Raw genomic sequence first — 15,151 nt, 5'->3', positions numbered from 1 at the left:
CTTCAGACATAAGTGAGATTGTGGCACCCCCCCCCCCCAGCTAAACTCTGTGGTGGCACTCTTGGAAGAGCCAGGTGTGTTACTTTCATTTGCAGTATTCTGCATGATCTGGTCCTTGCCTACCTCTCCAAACTCATCCCTTCCTTCCGTACATTTTAGCTACACTGTTCTTCCTCATTTCCCCAAATATTCCAAACTGTTTTCCACCTCAGGATCTTTCTGTAAGCCACCAGGCAGCAGCCCTTAGCCACTGCACCAGGGGGCCTACGGCAGATCCTTTCCATGATTAGGTCCCACCCGAGCCAAGCCAGCTCCTTGGCCCTTCCCACAGAATTCTCTGTGGGTGGGAAGGCGTCCTGGGTCAAGCTCCTATCCTTTGCAATTTTTCTTAGAGACCGAATGTTTAGATAATGCTTGGGATTCAGTAGGGCCACCAATGAATCCTAAAACCAAACACATTGTCTAGCACACCTCCACTTGGACTCTTCAGACCACAGCTTTTAAACGTCAAGTTGTCAGGGACACTTCTCAAGGTCTCCTCATCTAAAGAAGCTCCCCTTGTTATTTTTCGTCTGAATACCCTGTTCCTTTGCTTAGGAATATTTACAGTGGCTGCTCAGTTTTATAAGTTTGCGCTTGTTATCCTTCCCACTAGATTATTAGTTGCTCCATGAGGAGAGAGACAATATCTGGTTTTCTCATCATTCTCAGTATCTATCACCCTGTCACATAGCAAGTATTTAGCAATATTTGTTGAATGAAAGTATAGTAGGGGATGTGGGACATGTAGTTCAAAGACAGATTTTTTTTTTTAAAGATTTTATTTATTTATTTGACAGAGATAGAGACAGCCAGTGAGAGAGGGAACACAAGCAGGGGGAGTGGGAGAGGAAGAAGCAGGCTCCCAGCGGAGAAGCCCGATGTGGGGCTTGATCCCAGAACGCTGGGATCACGCCCTGAGCCGAAGGCAGACGCTTAACAACTGCGCTACCCAGGCGCCCCTAAAGACAGATATTTTTTTTTAATGAGACAGACTTAAGCATACACAAGGGCTGTGCTAGTCTTTGGGTCCTGTGTTGGTGGAAGAATTTTCTTAGATACATAGCACTAGTTTCTTTCATTCATTTCACCCCAGGAAGGGGAAAGTGTAGAGCACTCCTTGGCTCTCAGAAGTGGAAAGTGCTCTGGAGGTGATCTCGTGTCCAGCCCAACAGACAAGGGTGCTTATGTGACTTCTGCTTATACTCCCAGTGACAGGTTGCTGACTGTCACCTTTGGCAGTCGATTTTGTTGGACACTTCTGGTTGTTAAAATGCCCTCTCTTTTGAGCCAAAATCTGTGTTCTTGTAACTCCTCCCCTCTGTTTTACTCTCTGCCTTTCAAAAGACCCAACCTACAGTCCGGTTTTCTTCCTTTCCTATGACTGCCCTTAGGGTATTTTTCTCCCCTATCTTTTCTCCAGACTGTACATTCCCAGGTTCTTTCTCCTTTGCATGATTTCTAGACTTCTCCCTACCGGTCTTGCCATCCTCCCCCGGGAACTCTAGTTTTAAGGTAGCCTTACAAGGTGATACTCAGAGAAAATCTGCTTCTCACTGAAACTCAGTGTGTAAGGAAAGGCCCTTACCTGTCTGTTTACCGCTGTGTACCCCTCCCTAGCATAGCAGCTAGTGCACAAATGCTTGTTTAACAAAAGGGATGAGCCCCCTCTCCTGCTGACTGTTCTCGTGTCTCTAGCACATCCACAGCAAACCTGATTTACGTTGACCCTGTGAGGTTAAGCGTCTTTTTAGAGATGGCCAAACCGAGTCCCAGAAAATGGGCAGCGATCACTGAGCGGTGGTCATGCCAGAAATAGAACTCAAGTCTCTCAGCCCTAACTTCTGACCCCGGGGCCGGTGGTTGCAAAGTTTCTTATGTTTTAATAGCAGAACTCCTTGTCACAAAGGTAAGATTATATGAAAACTCTGGGGTGTAAAAGTTAAAACCAGAGCTGTTCTGCTAGAAGCCGGCGTGAGCTCAGAGCCCTCCTCACTGGGCCTCCCTGCAGAGGCCCTCAGGGCGCCGTGGAGCCCAGTGTGACAGCACGGCAGGCTCCCGCACTGCCCTGTCTCACTGATGCGGCCGGAGCCTCGGCCGGTGGGCCACAAGGGGACGACGACCTGCCAGAGTGCTGGGCATGATGCTTCATTTGTCCGCTGCGTCTCATTAGGAGAGCTTTGCTGACCTTGCCCGTGTGGGTGCCATCCGCCCAGATGGCCAGTCCCCTCGACTCAGACCCCAGGTCTCAGCTGCTGTTCCCAGCATCGCTGAGAGGAAGACACGCGGACTTGCGTCAGCAGCGGGGGAGCCCCTGGTACTGTCATAGTTACTCTTCACGTCCGTGGGCTCAGGTGAGGCTCGCAATACTGTCCCCAGTCTTTGCCAGGTAAAATGAGGTCTGGAAAGGGGAGGCCGCCCTGCCAGCACACGCAGGAACTAGATTTCAGCTTTTTCTTGAGTTACTGCGGAAGACTTGGCTTTGCCCTCTAACTCTGAGTGAAGAAGAAATAAAAGGACAACTCCCCACCTTGGCAGAGTCCATCCTGTTCTGTCTTCTCATGTGATTTTCTCAGCAAGACAGAGGGGGATTTTTTCCCCCCATTTTACAGAGGAGGGAGCTGGTGCTGAGAAAACAAGGAACTTGCCTGGGATCAAATACCTAGTGAAAGGCAGCAGCCCAGGCCTAGAACGCAGGCCTCCTGCCTGCTGGCTTGAGCGCCTGTTCTTGTCTCGAAAGTGGGACGCTGCTGTGGTCGTGTCTTCTGGAAAACAGGAATGGACAGTTCATCTGCAGAAAGCTGGGGGGGGGGGGCTGAGGTTCAAGTGCCCAGAGCTGCTCCCTTCAGAACCGTTTCTGGGGAAGGGCTTCATCAGTCCCACTGCCTGAGAGAAGGGCCAGTAGCTCTCTCCTGCTAGATTTGCCTTTACGCTCCTGGTTACCAAGCAAGTTCAGGTGGGTATTAGAAAGTAGTCCTAAAATCCTAACCCATCTTGCCACAGAGGTCTTACTGTGTGCCAGACGGTGTGCCTGACTGTAGTGTTGCTCACAAGCCCAAAGTGAGCCCCAAGCATTACCTAAACAGCCGACCTCTAAGAAAAACCGCAAAGGACGGTGGTGCGGCCCAGAACCGCAGACGCCCTCCACAGGTGGAGACGCTGTGACCGGGCTGAGGAACTGACCCGGTGAGGGTAGAGCCCAGTCATGAGAGGGAGCCTGCCGCGGGCTCTGGAGGGCTCTATCAGAAGCTGCCTGGTGCAGGGCCTCAGAAGACGGGGGTTTCCTGAGTTCTGAATGAAGAGAGAGTGGTTCTTAGAGAAGCATCTTGCCACTGAGTGCCAGAGCCAAGTTCTAACCCGATTCTGTCTCCGGGGCCCCGCTCTCGCCACTGTACACCCACGGCTTCCTTGGGGCGTTTCTGTTGACCAAGGACGGAGGGAACATAGGAGCAGACCCTTCAGACAGGCCCTTAGCCAGGCATCAAAGAACATTTCTGAAATGTCCTGCTGGCTGAGAGGGTCACTTTCTAAAGTACCCTCATCTAAGCAAGTGCATCTCTGCTCCAGCACCCCGTCCCCTGCGCTGGCATCTCGTGTGTAAAGAGGCAGCCTCTTCCTAAAATAGCTCTATTTGTTTTAAGGTTCTCCTTATCCAGAAAAAGCATAAGCCACCCAGCCCAGAAGAAACTTCAGAGACCATCTAGTCTAAAAGGAAGAGTCTCTAAGGAGAGCCAAGGCCAGAGAGCGGCATTGGGCTTGACCAAGGCCACCTAGTGAGAGCCAGAGCCATGGCTAGTACGCAGGCGTCCTGAGACACGGCCCAGGGCTCTCTCTTTTGCTGCCTCTTGCTCCTCCAAACAGCGCCCTGGCAGTCCTTCCAGGCTAGTTCCTGCCCTAAGTCCGGTTTTACTGTTTTCCAGGTGAGAGCTTTGTCCTGGGGAGTAGTCTGACCCGGTCTTTGGAGCCACACTCAGACTCAATGGACTCTGCCTTGAATCCCACCAACCTTGTCAGCAGCTCCCAGAACCTTCGAACCCATGGGTACCGGCCTTTGGTTCCCTCCTGCAGCCTCCCGCTGGGCAGTGCCTCAGCGGTCCGCAGGCTGTGCCCCAGGGGTAAGCTCACAAGCCCTGGCCTTCCCACCCTCCCTCCCTCTTCCTGCCTTCCTCAGCGAGCTCTCCTTGCCCCCGCCTGGGAGTTGCACTGGGGTCTAGACTTACATTTGTGTCTGGCTAGGCACCCGGGAGGCAACTGAAGCTCTGGGATTGGCTTGAGAATAATGGAAACTGAGAGCCAAGGGCCTCAGGGAGCCGAAGGGACAGGGAAGGACACACCCATTCTTTATTAGCCATTTATTTGAACACCACCTGCGTTTGGCATGGGGAGGCAAAAATCAATCACTTCTTGTCCTCTAGGAGCTCACAGTCTTGTGGGAGAGATGAACACTTCAACAGGTAATTGTAAACCATCGTCTTGAGTACAGAGATATGCTTTGGGTGGTATGAAAACTGCAAGAAGGAACACCTGACCCAAGCTTGGGGTCCAGGGGAAGCTTCCTTGAGGAAGTGACACCCTGTTGGCGATGTAAAAGCCTGACCGTATGAGTGGCAATACCAGGGGTAGTAGGGAGGGAGAGCTGTCCCGGAAGAGAGCACAGCAGGAATAAGGGCAAAGACGAGAACCGGTACGGAGGGTGTGCACGGAACTGCATGCACCTTGCTATTGCTGAACATAAAGTGTCATCCTGGGGGCTTCAAACAGAAAAGCCTGGACAGGTCCAGGGCTACTTCACAGAGGACCCAAATGCCACGGTCGAGTTTAGAGTGCGTCCTGTAGGCCATGTGGGGCTGCTGAACGGTTTTAATTAGAGGTGGGACCCAAACAGGTGTGTGCTTTGTGTAGCTCACTGACGACTGTGTTAGGGTGCCTCTGAGGAAGGACTGACCAGAGAGCCCAGTTAGGAGGTTGTAGAGTGGGCCAGACCAGAACAGATAAAGGCCTGGATTGGGGGAGTGGTAGGAGGTTTGTGGGAGAGTGAATCTATTAAAAAACTATTCACGAGGTAGATTTAATCAGATTTGAGGATTGTGAGGAAGGGAGCAGGGATGTCTCCTCAGTTTCTAGATGGGGTGGTAGGGGAGATGGTGGTGCCACTCACTGAGAGAGGGGACCAACCATAGAAGAGAAAGAAGGGCAAGGAGACCATGGGGCATCTAGGTGATACCCCACAAGCACTGGCTCTGCAGGGCTGATTCTCAGGGAAGAGGACTGAGCTGAAGACAAACATGTGGGAGTCATCAGCATACAGATGGTAGTTGAAGCTGTCAGGTGAATGGCAGCCACTTTCCGGGAGCGTATGTGTAGAAGGAAAAGAACAACTGACTCCAAAGATGGGAGTCCTGGGGACCAACAGAGTTCAGGAGGTGGGAACAGGAAGAGGATCCCAGAAGGAGCCAAAGGAGTAGTCAAATGTGAGGAAAAAGAGAATTTGATATTGTGGTGGCCAGGATTAGAGAGAGTATTTCAAGGAGAGTGCAGTGCAGCACGACAAAGGTTTGGTTGGTAAAACGAGGACTGACTGTCTGTGGGATGTGCTGATTAGTGGGTAACGTGCCCTCAGCAAGAGCAGCTCCAGTGGTGGCGGAAGGCAATGAGCACGGATTGCATGGCAGGGTCTTAGGGACGGTTTGAGGGAAAACAATAGTGACCTTCAAAAGAAGGTCTTCAAGAGCAGGAGCGCCCTGGGCGTGTTGATCAGCAGACAAGCTGAGCCTTTCAAGAAGAAGAGATGAAGAATGTCGGAGAGGAGAGAGTAAGGCATGGCTGTGGTGGGAAGGGTTAGCGATCAAGGGCATAGAAAGATGGGTCCATCTTAAGCCTTATTCTCTGAGACTGGAGGGAAGATTGATGGTGGCCATGAGTGAAAGGAGAGAGGGCCAAGTAGGGAAGGGCTTAGGGGTGCTCCCAGTGTGGACTGCTCAAGAGAAGATGGGGAAATGGAGTGAGGAGAAGGGAATGGTCTGCGGGGAACACCGAAGGCCTAGCTGTGCTTGGAGACTAGTCTGCCAGTTTGCAAGAGATGGGGTTTTCTTCTGTGGTTCTTGGAAACCTAGATGTGGGGTGAGAAAAGACTGAGAATTAAAGTTTTCTGTTGAGCTAGAAGGGCAAGAGGGCCAGGGGCAGGGGAGCATGTGAAGGAGTGATGGAGCTGGGGGTCAGCCATTTGGGTCATCAGCACTGGATCCGGGCAGGCAGGGAAGGAGCACGGCTGGGACAAGGCTGAAGGGTGGGGGAGACTGTAAGTCGGATGTGCTCAGTCTCTCTGTGAGGTGATGGGTTTAGTGGACTTAGGTCCGGGGCAGTTGCAGAAATGGGAGGGTGGGGTCAGAGAAAGGGATGTTTAAAGTTCTGAAGTGGATTCGTTCCAAGTGATGGCAAGAAGCAGACAGTGGCCTTGGCAGGAGGTTTTGAAGTAGAGTGGAGGTGAAGGTCACTGAAGGCAAGGTGGCTGACTGGTGTGCCCCTGAGGATGATGACAGGACCTGGCTGGAGCACAAGGCAGTGACCGGCATAGCAGACAGTCTTCGTGTAACAAGGGCAGAAGCCCAGAGGTCCACAGGCGTCAGTGACCAGGAAGAGCCGACGGCTGGGGTCACGTCTGGCCTCTGAAGAGCATGAGCTTTCGTAAGAAAATGGCCTAAATGGCCTAAAAGCAGCCGTGGAGAGACAGGAGAGTGCCACCTCCACACCTCCTCATGGCCTCCCCCAGCCCCAGGCTGTGGAAGGGGAAGAAGATTCCATTGACCAGGCCTGCGGTGAAGAGAGGTGGCCTCGGGAGACAGTTTTCAGGGAGATTGAGCAGGAGGAGGGGGTGGGGAGAGGCCGGGATACCCCGCCCTGGCCCCGACCCCAGCAAGGCAGCGAGCAGCGTGGGGAGCCCTGCAGTCCAGGCAGAGCTGCGAGTTGATTCCCCGCCTCAAGTCTTGGGGGAGTCCTCTCACCTCTCAGGCCCCCATAATCCCCCTGTGCCCGGGGGACATCGTGTTTCCACAGGAGTGTGACAGGGCTCAGAGGGAAGCAGGGGTATGGGGTCATTTGGGAGGCTGCGAGGGAATTACCGTCCCTGCCCTGCCTCCCAAGGCCCTGTCAGCAGTGTTTCTGACTGCGGCCGCGTGCGGCTGTGGCCTCAGCCACTGTGGTCTCCGGGACACCTCCGCTCTCCCTCTGGAATGCATGAGTCTGTGGGCCAGGTCACGGTCTAAATCTCTTTCGATCCTAAAGAACCGCCTGAGGCTACGAAGGACCCGTCTGTTTGGCACTAGCATCGTTTCTCTCAAAGTATTTGGCTGTTGAGTCCGTCGCTCTTACTTCACGAACGGAGGAGGAGGCATCAGTGCGCTAGCCCGGCCTCCTGCCTTAATGCGCCCCACCTGCCTCGGGCATTCTCAGACCGAGCCCCTCCGCCTGCCTCGCTGCCTTCACCGGGCGGTGGGGAGAGTCCTGGTGTACACTGTGTGCACAAACCGGGAGAGGACAAGCCAGAATCAGGGCACTGACTGGGCTCCTTCCTCGCTGTGTGGTCTTGCGAAAGTTACTTCACTTCTCTGGGCCTCAGTTCCCTCATCTCTAAAGCGAAGATGCTGCTGCCTCCGTCAAGGGCTGTTTTAAGGGGCAAACAAGCTGGCAGTGGGGGTGGGGGTTCTTTATAAGGTTCACATGCCAGACCCCCCCTTCCCCACACTCACCCCTGCCACCTGGTGCGTGCCACAGCCGTCTCTTGCTTGGACCGTGGTAGCAGCGGACTGGTCTCCCTTCTGCCCTCGCCTAGAGTCTGGGTCTGTTACCAACAGCGGGAATGGAGCGCAATGGTGGGAAATGGAGACTTTTAGCCTTTGCAAGAGACAGTTGAAGAGCACACCGCTCTGCTTTCATAGGTGTGTTCCAGCTCACATCTCAGCGGTGTCCCTGGCCCTTCCTGAGTGGTGAGGGTACAGACAGGAGCGAGCCAAGGTCCCTGCCTCAGGACAGACGTAGCCTGGCAGGGGAGACAGAAAGACACACAAGTAACTACGATGTGTGGTCATTCATGGAACAAACCTGTTGGAACATCAGCAGACCAGGCGTCTTTTGCACGCTGGGGACTGTGAAAGGAAAACCCTGCCCCCCCCCCCCCGCCGTGTGTCTCCCCTACGCCCAGTACTCTGCTCACCAGGACCTCACCCCTGACGCCCGGCAAGTGGCTTCTCCACACACTGAGCAATTGTGCCACACCCCCGGGGGGGCCTGCAACTGAACTGCACCCTGACCCTATCTGGAGAGAGCTTCACACACATCCCATGGGGAAGGGTTCAGTCCCACCAGCCTGCCCCCCACCCGCATGCCACTTCAGGTGACAGTCGGAGGTCCAGGTTGTCAGCTGTGCTTCTGACTGGCTGTCAGTCAAGGGTTCCCACGATCCTCTTGGTTCACTCAGGAAAACGGTTACTTACTAGGTGACCAGCTTTTTATGAAAGGATGTAACTTAGGAACAGCCAGATGGAAGAGCTGCCCAGGGCAAGGCCTGTGGGAGGGGGCACGGGCTTCCATGCCCTATCCAGGGGTGCCGCTCCCCCACACCTCCATGTGCTCACCAGCCGGGTGCTCTCCAAACCCCATCTTTTTGGGGGTTTTTTTGGAACCTTCATTGCATAGGAGCAATTGATGAAGTCATTGGCGACTCTCCTTCCCAGGGAGATTGGCAACCAGCCCCCATCCTTAGGGGCTTTCCAGAAGTCACCTCCTGAACATACTCAGGTGTGGCTGAAAAGGGCTTGTTATAAGTAACAAAAGACCCCTTTATTTCTCTCGCCATTTAGGAAATTCCAAGAATTTTAGGAGTTCTGTGCCAGAAACAGGACAAAGACCATATGTATGTTTCTTATTAAAAACCACAATATCTCAAGGAAATAGGGCAGAAAAGAGGAGAATACAATCAACATAAATACGTGAAGTTGTTTTAGGCAGTGATATGTGCTGGGAACAGGGGAGAGTAATCAGATTGAGAGCGGCTCTGTGGGAAATGGGGTACTTTTACTAGGAGGTCAGTGAACTTCTCTCAGGAATTGATGTTTGAGATAAATATTGAGAAGGAATCAGATATGGAAAGCCCTGAGAAAAGAACAGAGGAGACTGAAGGTCAAAGAATAAAGCAGAGCCTATTCAAGAAGCAGAAAGCAAGCTCGTGTGTCTGGAGCAGGGCGAGGAAGGGGTGGGGGTAGGGGGTTGAGATCCGGTCAGAGGTAGACAGGGTCACATGATGGAGTACCTTCTAGACCGTGCACGGCGAGGAGTTCAGATTTCAGAGAGCCCAGACCCCACAGGGGAGATGGGGGGACTGTATTGGAGCCAAAATAGGCATAAAAGCTCTAAGCCGCAAGCTAAATTAACGTCGAGACTCCCGGCAGCCCAGGCAAAACTCTTTTCCGCCTCTGTGCATTATCAGCTGTCGCACGGTTAGCTACTCTCCAGGCCTTGGAAGAGGCACAGGGTATCATCCACCACTTTTTTTCTCCCTAGATCCCAAGGATTTGGCTCTAATCTTGCCCATCTCCCAAAGTCTCTCTGGAAATGGTCCCCAGAGCCCGTGTCATCCCCTTACTCATTGTTACCACTGACTCAAGTCCAGGCCGAACCACAGCCTTACTGTAAAATCCCTTCTGACCCTCTCCAGAATCAGATCTACTCTTAAAGGACAAAAGTTTGACTTCAGAAGAGTCTCAGACCCTCATCCCTTTGTGGAAAACCCTTCCCTCCCTCGGCCACCTCCGGCTCCTCCGCTCTGGCACTGCTGTGAGCCTCACGCAGAGGGCCATGGGGACATGCCCAGGAGAGTGGTGGGGCGTAACAAACCAGTCCCCACCCGTTATGGCAGGTTCCCTCCTGTCCTGCAGGGTCCGATCGATACCTGGAAAGCCGGGATGCCTCTCGACTGAGTGGCCGGGACCCCTCCTCATGGACAGTGGAGGACGTGATGCAGTTTGTCCGGGAAGCTGATCCTCAGCTTGGACCGCACGCTGACCTCTTTCGCAAACACGTATGTGCCCCTGTCTGACCTCTCCCGTGTCCCCTGGGAGTCTTGCTCCCGCAACTTGTAGACTCTTAAAGGTCCCCTGAAGCTGAGCACAGGAGACACCCTGAAAACACAGACAGACTCTTGGGTCTCGAGCAGCCCTCGTTGGGTTCTGAGTTCAGCCCACTCCTATAGTGTGGGTCTGACTCAGTCACATTCCTGCTGGGTGCATGGCTGGGGGGGTTCAGGCCCAGGGGAAGGACTCTCCTCTTTTCCTAGAAGTGCTCACTCTCCCATCTGCCTGCCTCGGCCTGAGAATCGGGGGCCTGGGCCCAACTTAGAGTCCTCAGCCAGATGGCTCCCACTCTCCAGCCTCATCAGCCCCCATCTTGTCCTTGCTGTTCTGTGAACTTCCAGCCTCTCTTCAAGTGACCGTTTGGGTGGCCAGGCACTGCTTCTGACCCACCTGCGGTGACCCCACTCCTGATTTGGGGTGCAGACCCAGTTCCCGCAGCCCCTGCTGCTTGGTGCTGTTCTGCCCTTTGGGCGCTCAGAACAGATCTGCTGCCTTCCATGGGTCATTTCAGTCTCTCATGCTGGTGGGTCTGGGGTGCTGTCGGGTCAGGCCTAAAGATCTCACAGCTGCTCAGTGGGCGCCTGCTCTGAGCCCAGCTCACGCGGGGCCTGGGCGCTCAGGAAGGAAGAGGACTCACGAAGTAACAGCTGAGGATCGGATCGCTCGGAGCCAGTCTGGGAGAGGGGACGAGCACGTGGGGGCGGGGGGACACTGCCTCAGGCTGCAGGGGGACAGCAGGACAGGCGCTGGGAAGAGCACCTGCTGGGCTCAGTAGTAGGTGCGGGGAGCGGGTGGGCTGGGTGGTGCGACCAGCCAGGGTCTGACGGCCGCTCCCCCCCAGGAGATTGACGGCAAGGCCCTGCTGCTGCTGCGCAGCGACGTGATGATGAAGTACATGGGGCTGAAGCTGGGGCCCGCGCTCAAGCTCTCCTTCCACATCGACCGGCTGAAGCAGGGCAAGTTCTGAGCCGGGACGCACAGCCCACACCCCGGAGGGGTCCGCCGGAAGGGGTCAGCCGCCTTCTCCCCAGAAGGGGGAACGAGCAGCCCACTGCTGGCTCCTCCGTGGGGTTCGGGGCCGCCTCAGGACTCCAGAGGCTGTGTGGAGCCCCCGCTGCTCCCCTCCTGCCGTGGTATGTCCTTCCATGAAGGACTGAGGAGGGGAGGGTGCGGGGCCCGGGGCTGGCGCGGCTCTTCCCTCAGCCCTGCCTTGGCTCTGAGGTCCCTCCCTATTTATTTCTCAAGCCCGGTTGGCCTCTCACTGGGCGTGTAGACTGAACACCTTTCAGGTGATGGAGGAAGGGACGACCCCTGAGGCCTCAGAGGATGGGGCCCTGAATTGACACTTGGGCCCAGTCCCCCTGCCACCTGCTGGGCCTGGTGTGGCACCCCACTGCCCCACAGCTCCTGCCACCTCCTCACAAGAGCTCCAGACTCCAAACTCATGGTGCAAACCTCTACCTTTTTTTAAAAAAGATCTTTTCTTATTGTTTAAATCTGTTGTTTCTGGCACTTGGGCAAGCCCTCCAGTTCATTCTCCTCTCGCTGCAGACACTGGGTTTCAGGAGGAGAGAGACTGCCCCACCCTGGTCCCAGAGAGGCGGGCCCTTTGCAAGGACATCACCCGAGGGCTCTTTCTCTGTGGGATGGACAGATCCTTGGAGCCTTGACTATCGCTCAGCATGGGGAGGAGAGCGTTCCTGTCACCTTCCCCTCTTCCTCCACTGGGCCGTTTGCAGCCCCGGGGCCTCATCTGTGGGAATGGGAGTCCCCTGCCCCACACCGTCCCCCACAGCTCCTTGCCCCGGCCGGAACTACTGCCCAAGGTTAGGCCCCATGATTTTAGGCCATGAAGGCCATGAGGTGGATGGGAGGGAAGGGCCTGCAGGCTGGAATTTGGTGGTACCTTCTCCGTTGTCCAGATGCTTCCTTTATAAGCAAGTCAGCAGCACAGCCGCCCCCACTGCCATCCGGACTTCTTTTATGTCAATTTGTTTATAAATAAAAACCAATATAGATGCCAGTGTGGTTTTAATCAGTCGACAGAGCACTGAACCTCCCTTGGCACAGCGCTCCCCTTTCTTGGCCCTAGTTTTCTCGTCCTTAAAGGAGGCGTGTACACCAGGTGAGCCCCAAGAGTTCTGATTCCAGCAGTCCCTAAAAATCAGGCTGGCGGCCAGATGCCCACTGGGAAGGCAGCGTGGAGTCTGTTCTCTGCCCTCAGAGGGCTGTGCTCTGGTGCAGTGAGACAGCAGGGAGCGCAGGAGCTGCGCGAAGCCCGAGCTGGAAGAGCAGTGTTTGGGTCCGCAGCTCCGAGAGCCTCCGTGACTGGGCTCATCCTGGTCCCCACCGTCATGGGGTGAGGAGAGACGCAGGCTCGCCCGGCTTGCATTGTACCTCTGGCGCCGACCTGGGGCCACACGCTCCAGGCCAGGGTCACACGGCCTCTTTCTGCCAGGGCTGCGGAAGGCGTAGGGCCAGCAGCACCGTGCGGGCAAGTCTGGTAATAACGGACGCCCTTGTGTCACTGTGGCCCCGTGAACCACCCCAGGGCAGTGAGAATCCGCTCGCTACCTTCACGGCAAGCCCATCTGATAGAGGAGGACATGCAAGGTCTGCTTACAGGAGCCCCCGAAGCCGGCTTCTGGAGCCAAGCGCTCCCACACCGCGGCCAAGGCGGAGGCGGCTCTGGTCCGTCCGTTTACTGTGAGGCTCCAGAGGGGTCACTTCCCTTCTTCGGGCCCATATGGCTGTGAGGGTTTCAGATGAGGAGACTTCTGAGGGCCCTGCCAGCTCTCACCCTGGCTGATGCCAACATGGTGACTAATGGATAACGTCCTTTGCCCTTGGCCCCTGTGGGGTTCTCACCACGGTCGCTGTGATGCAGTCTGGGTCAGGCCTGCCGCACCAGAGCAGGACTCCGTGCTCCACAGACTCCTGGACACTGGGGTGCAGTAGGCTGTGCCGATCGTTCACAGTCGTCCCAAAGAGGGCCTTGCGGAACCGACAGTGAACTTCTGGATGTGATCCTTACCCAAGAGACAGACGCAGGGACTGAAGGTAACACCAGCTCATGGAGACAGGCCAGACACACGGCAGGGAGGCGCCTGTGGAGCCAGTCAGCATCCCCCTCGCCCACCCCCTTGTCACCCAGAGCGTACGGTTTGCCGGCTTATTTGTGCGGAGTTGTTTACGTGCATTCTCTCGCAAGTGGGAAAACTGAAGCTTGGAGAGAGTGGAGGTACCTGCCCCACAACTCCACAGCTAGTCAGGGGTGCCTGTAACACCCTCCCGGGGGCTGCTGTCCCAGCTCCTGCTGACCGTCCAGACTCAAGACCCACAGGCTACCCTGGGGTGGCATTCACCTTGACGGCTGTCAGACAGAAACACCTGCCAACAGGACAGCGTGAAGCAGCCCTCTTCTGTGGGGAAGTCCCTGCAGAGCGCACGGCCGTCTGGGCGACAGCCCGGGCACAAGGGGATGGGACATATCAGGGAGCAGTGGGGCTCCCCTTGGCTTCGCAGCATCTTGCCCCGAGGGAGCAGTAATGCCCCAGTTATACAGAGCGTAAGGACGCCGCAGGCATCGCTTCCAGGTCCTGCAGGGGGTGCCCCATGGAGCCTCTGCGCTGAGGCGGCCCAGGGCTGTGGCTTTTAAGCAGACGTTCCTAGTCTGGATAATTTACAATCCGGGTTCATTCTTACCATAAGCAACATTGCCTTCAAACAGTTGACATTCCACTTTTATCTGGTTTCCAAGGGAACAGCTAGAAAGGTAACCAAGTGTCAGATTCTGTAGGAGGGGAGAGGATTTGTTCCCCCTTCACTCTTACTGCCCTAACCCCTGGGGTCAGAACTGAATGTCTTCTCAGGAGAAAGAAAGAAGAAAAAAAAAAACCTTTTGAAATTATTTCCCAAAGCCAAGCCTTCTTACAGTGACCCACAGTCATCCAGAGAAGCTGAAGGCCTCTGGCAGGCCCGTGCACACCAGCCGAGGTGCAGGGGAGACCACTCCGTGAACCCCAGTAGTCCAACCCCCCACCGAATGGGAAGGCATCGGGGACTGAGGGACAGAGGCCCCCCGGCACCAGCCTCACACGTTCCCCTCAGTACTGTGACAAGGAGAGGACCTTGACTCCAGTGCCAAGGAACGTCAGGCAGCCCGTGCACTTGAGGAGAGGACAGAAGAGTCCAGGCTCGACTTAGGGCTGCATGTTCAGGAACCATCTGCTCCCTCCACCTGGGACCCCTGCCTGCTGCCGGCCATGCGCTTCCCATCACCTCTGCCTTGTCAGACTCCACAGCCCTCCTTGTTGGCATCTTTGGGAAACCACCTGAGATCTCTGTGGGCTGTGGCTCCAGTGGTCCACGTGGACACGATGTCTGCCCTCACACCGATGCCACCATCCCTCCTCAGGAAGAGCTGGAAGGTGGCTTCCCCCCTCCTCCCTGCAAGCACAGCTAAAAACTTGGAAGAACCTTCTTGCCTCGGAGAGCCCAGACACCCCTCCCCTCATCATCCCTCAGCTTTTTGCAACCTCCTTACCCTCCTACCCCAAGTCACCCCATTCACCCGGGAAGCTCTACAGCCGGAAACCTCCAACCAGGGCCCATGCCAGCCAAGCGTCACAGCTATGCATTTATGCCCGGCCTGCGACCCCAAAGACTGTAAAGACTGGGGCTGGACCCTGTCGGAGGTCGGTGGGAGTCAACAGGCAGATGCCCACGTGCCAGGGGAGGGCTCAAGACAGGCGGGAGCACCATGGGGCCCAGAGGGCAAAGGCTGCGTCCACACCACTTCTCCCCTGAGTTCCAGAGTTTGCTCTCCTGACCTCTCCACACAGTGGCTGAGCTCAGTCCCCACCTCTGCCCCTGCACTCGGCTCCGCGCCTGGCCTCCCAGGCCAATTCGCACAGACACCCATCCTTGACGTGGTTTTGGTGATCACGGCCATGAGGCCACTAAGTGGACACTCCAGATGACAAGAA

General features: G+C 55.6%; 1 protein-coding gene across 12 annotated transcripts in view; it reads left to right on the top strand.

Moving 5' to 3' along the window:
* Window positions 1-12,186, top strand: part of SCMH1 (Scm polycomb group protein homolog 1) — a 176,580-nt gene extending 164,394 nt beyond the window's left edge. For 8 of the 12 annotated variants that reach the window (XM_087865779.1, XM_045799852.2, XM_045799849.2 and 5 more), the window contains 4 exons: window positions 3,960-4,154; window positions 4,455-4,493; window positions 9,969-10,111; window positions 11,005-12,186. In XM_087865779.1, coding sequence (XP_087721905.1) covers window positions 3,960-4,154; window positions 4,455-4,493; window positions 9,969-10,111; window positions 11,005-11,130 — 503 coding nt within the window. In that variant the 3' untranslated portion in view covers window positions 11,131-12,186. The remainder of the gene's footprint in view (window positions 1-3,959; window positions 4,155-4,454; window positions 4,494-9,968; window positions 10,112-11,004) is intronic. The other 4 variants (XM_045799845.2, XM_045799853.2, XM_045799851.2 and 1 more) reach the window with 2 other exon arrangements.
* The last annotated feature ends 2,965 nt before the right edge of the window (window positions 12,187-15,151 follow it).

Source organism: Ursus americanus, chromosome 12, assembly GCF_024610735.1.
Source record: "Ursus americanus isolate L20-20 chromosome 12, mUrsAme1.1.p, whole genome shotgun sequence".
NCBI classification, from domain to species: domain Eukaryota; kingdom Metazoa; phylum Chordata; class Mammalia; order Carnivora; family Ursidae; genus Ursus; species Ursus americanus.
Note: the sequence above shows the minus strand (reverse complement) of the source record. Positions and strands in the feature narration are given on the sequence as shown.